Raw genomic sequence first — 3878 nt, 5'->3', positions numbered from 1 at the left:
CACCCCCCCCCCCCGCATCCCACCCGCCACCTAACGTCCCGGGGAGTGGTGATCGAGATTCCATCCTCCCCGGGCGCGATCCTCAGCCCTTTTCTTGCAGGGGCTCGATCGTTGCACATTCTCCCCGGACGTCTACACCACCCCCCCGCCCCCCGCTTCCCCGAGGGCATCACCCCGGGGGTAAAAGCAGATTCAAGGGCGGGCTAATTTCTGATCGCCCGGTCACGGGCCCCACCCTTCTCCGGCCCCTTTTCTCCTCCCCCCCCCCCCCCTGTTTTCCCCCTCTGCGCCTGTTAATTCCCGTCTGCCTCAATCATGAGCACGCTGCCCGCCCGGCATCCCCAGGCCGAGCCGGGGAGGGCCGTCCTCGGCGTTGGTCGTCCTCCTGGTGTCTTGAGCCAGGGCTTCCCGCTGGCCATGTCCTTTAGCGATGACACTCAGTGCGTGTGCCCTTGGGCAGCTTCACATTCCATTCTGTTTCCGGCCCTGGCCTCCGGCCTCCCCCTGTCCACACTCACCATAAGACCGCCGGGTGCCATTTGCTGCCTGCACAAAAGATGCCTTGTGGTCGGCTTTTCCAAGGGTCTGGCAGTATATCAATCACACCCACTCCGTCCCCTGTCCTTCGTTCGTGCGTTCATGTGGCCGAGCCCGCCTCGCCTTGGCACATGCGCCCTTTTTTTTTCCGTGTGCTTCGATCCAACATTGCCCCTTCTGTGTCCCGCTCACAACAGCCCCCTTCCCCCGGTCCAAACGCGTGCACATACACACACACGCACACACACACACACATACACATACACATGCAGGCGTCATCGGCGGGGTGGCTGTCGCGGCCATGCGCGGGTCCGGGTCACCTGTGGTTGCGGTGGCCGGCGCCGCCGACCCCGACGCCGCCACAGATGTAGCCGAGCAAAGTGGCCTGCCAGCCTGCTCTGTGGCCTCCTTCAGCTACACCTCCTCCCCCCGACGCGTGCTCATCTTGGACTTGAGTGTGCGCGCGGACTTTCCTGGCTGGCTCCTTGGCGTGGGATTTCCCACCTCCACTGACATCCCCCCCCCCACCCCCCCCCCCCCCCCCAGAGGCCCAATTCCCCCCCGCTCGCGGATATTCCCATGAATTCCACCGTTCGGTCGCTGGTCTTCTCCTCGCCCGACCAATCGGGCCTGGACCCGGCCGAAGCGACGCCCCCTCTGCTGGCCATCACCGTCGAGGATGGCGTCCATGTTTTCGATCTCCGGCAGAATTGCTTCGTCGTGACGGCCATGACCCCAGTGTCGGATGGCGGTATGCTATGCCACCTTGGCGTCTTCTCTTCGTGCCCCTGCTGTCACCTTGCTGTCCTCCCTCCTTCTCTCTCTCTCTTTCTCCTCTCTCCCCCTCCCCTCCCCCCCCCCATACCTTTTCTTTTGGTGCATCCTCTACACATATGCACACTTCTGACCGCTTAGCATGGACATCCAATGCACCTGCGCATGTGAACCATGTGCCGCGCACGCACTCGCATGCATCCTGCACATGCGCAGCTCCTGTGGCGTTGGCCTCCCGTGGAGGCCGGTATCCCCGACTGGTGTACCCCTGTGCACCGCTCTATGTGGCCCTCTGCTTTGTGGATACAACAGTGGCAGCGGCTCTCGGCGGGCCGCGGCTCATGAGCAGCCCCCCGCCGGGCGACCGGCCGCGCAACAGCCGCGCCACCTCTCCCATCCCTTCGACATCGCCGGCCCAAAATGCCGCCGCCGCCGCCGCCGCCACCACCGCGGCCGCCCTCAGCCTGCAGTCCAGCATCATGGCCGTGCCGTATACCCTGCGGCCACATCGGAATACCCCAACGCGGGTTGTGGCCATCAGCCCCTGCGGCCGACGTATGGCCACCGCCTCCGAGAAGGGCACCCTCATCCGGGTGTTCGACCTGCCGCCCGCTTCGTATCTGGCACGGCCACCCCACTCCGGGGCCAGGCTCGACCCCGGCGCCGGGGCTTCTGCCCAGTCGGGCGTGGACCTTCGGTCATTGCGTCCGCGGCTGGTGGCGCAACTCCGCCGAGGAAGTCGCCCGGCGCGGCTGTGCTCTCTGGCCTTTGGTACGGCGCCGGCGGCTGGACACCCGGCACGGGCGCTTCGCTGGCTGGCGGCCGCTTCGGCTGACAGTGCCAGTGTGCATATCTGGCGCCTGCCGCCGCTGTCGGAGTTCACCGGCTCCGTGGGCGCCGGCCAGGCGGCCAGGGCTGGGCGTGCGGAACCCCACTCCGATGCCGGCCGGGTGTCCGGCCGCGCGGCCACCCCCCCTGCGCCCGATGCCCATCCGCCTCCGGGGATGGATGGTCAGGGGCCCAAGAAGAAGCAAGAGGCGGGTGCTCCTCGGCCGGGGGCCAAATTGGCCGGCGACGCTCGGTCGCGTGCGGCGGCGGCCGCGGCGGCGGCGGCCCCCTACGGCCGTGCTGGCGACGAAGAGGAGGGGGAAGAGGAGGAGGAGGATGACCTTGCGGACTTTGTGGAGATGACCCTCGACGAGGAGGATTTCAGTCTGCTCGAGCCGGCCGAGGACATGGTGGTCATCCCGCGCCATCATCACACCCCCTCAGCCGGGGGGGCATTGTCCCTTGACACCACGGGGCATGCCCAGGCCGGGGTTTGCTCCTCGGCCAGCGCCCCGGGGTCTCTCACGTACACCAGCCGCGATGAGGATGTCCCCCTGCTTGGTGACCATCCGCTGCTGTATCACAATGCGCCGGCCCCGGATGGGTCTGGCCTTTGGCGTTCGATTGTCTCATCCACCTCCTCGGTGTCCGGGTCTCTGGTGCCGCTGTACTTTCGCGATGCATTGACCAGTACCCGAGCATCGGTGGTCCTTCGGCGCCCGGTCGGCTATGACACCGGGCCCTGTGTCCTGGCGTTGGTGGAAACGTGCGCCGTTTGTCGTTTCTTGCTCTTGGGGCAGATGTGGGCGGGCACCCTGAGTATTCCGCTTTCTTCTGCTCCTCCCTGATTCCTTACCTTCGACCCCATCCTCATTCCCTTCCCGTGGATGCACACACACGCACACACACACACACACACACACACACACACGCACACGCACACGCACACACACGCACACACACACACACACACACACACACACACACACTTGCACCATTGCTGCTATTGTCTTGCTCTTCTTGGGCATCATGCTCACCAGCAATCTGGGCACGACACTGCACCTGGCCGCATCGTCGCCTTTCGGCGGGGCAGTCCACTCATACAACCTCCCGGCGGACTTGCAGGACCTTGGTCCACAAGCACTCGCCCAGCAGGCCGCCCATCCAGATGGTGTCCTCCCTTCAGTTACCGCCACGTATGATCGCCCTCCCGCGCATTCGCCTTTGCCTACACGCCTTACCCCATTTCGCGTCGCCCCCCGTTCTGTTGCGACCAAGTGCACTGACACGCGACCTCTCGCCCTTTCCCGGGGGTGTTTCCTGGGGCGGCTCCATGGATGGGATGTCCTCCACTCCGCCCCTCCCCCCCTCCTCCTCGGGAGTAGCTTTGGCGTCCCCTGGTGAGCTATGGAGAATGCATGTTGACGGGATCTTGAGTATTCTCCCTCAACTCATGAAATAGACTTGATTTAGCGGGCTACGCGTGCCACCACAAGAAACAGACACATTTTTACACGCACACACACATATATATATATTTGGATATGCAAGCATGTGCAGGCCAAGTGGCACAGCACTCTCTCCCGGGGCGTAACTCCAAGACAACGAGAGCGTGAATGCCCTCAACAAGGTCATACCTGCGCCCTGGCAGGGGGGCGGACAGAGGCATCTCTGCCACGCATCTGCACACTCGATCCGTCAATCTCGAGAACCAGATCCCCGCCCTGTTCACGAGACAC

At 64.5% G+C, this 3878-nt stretch overlaps 1 protein-coding gene across 1 annotated transcript; it reads left to right on the top strand.

Moving 5' to 3' along the window:
* Nucleotides 1-266: 266 nt before the first annotated feature.
* H696_05096 (hypothetical protein) lies at nt 267-3543 on the top strand (the record flags this gene model as incomplete). The annotated part of the gene is made up of 7 exons (XM_009498947.1): nt 267-440; nt 558-631; nt 810-994; nt 1084-1288; nt 1528-2905; nt 3180-3335; nt 3525-3543. Exons 1-7 carry the CDS (start codon nt 316-318, stop codon nt 3541-3543), a joined length of 2142 nt encoding a protein of 713 aa, XP_009497222.1. The 5' UTR covers nt 267-315.
* Between the last annotated feature and the right edge of the window lie 335 nt (nt 3544-3878).

The sequence above is a fragment of the Fonticula alba genome (assembly GCF_000388065.1).
Source record: "Fonticula alba strain ATCC 38817 unplaced genomic scaffold supercont2.9, whole genome shotgun sequence".
NCBI classification, from domain to species: Eukaryota; order Rotosphaerida; family Fonticulaceae; genus Fonticula; species Fonticula alba.
Note: the sequence above shows the minus strand (reverse complement) of the source record. Positions and strands in the feature narration are given on the sequence as shown.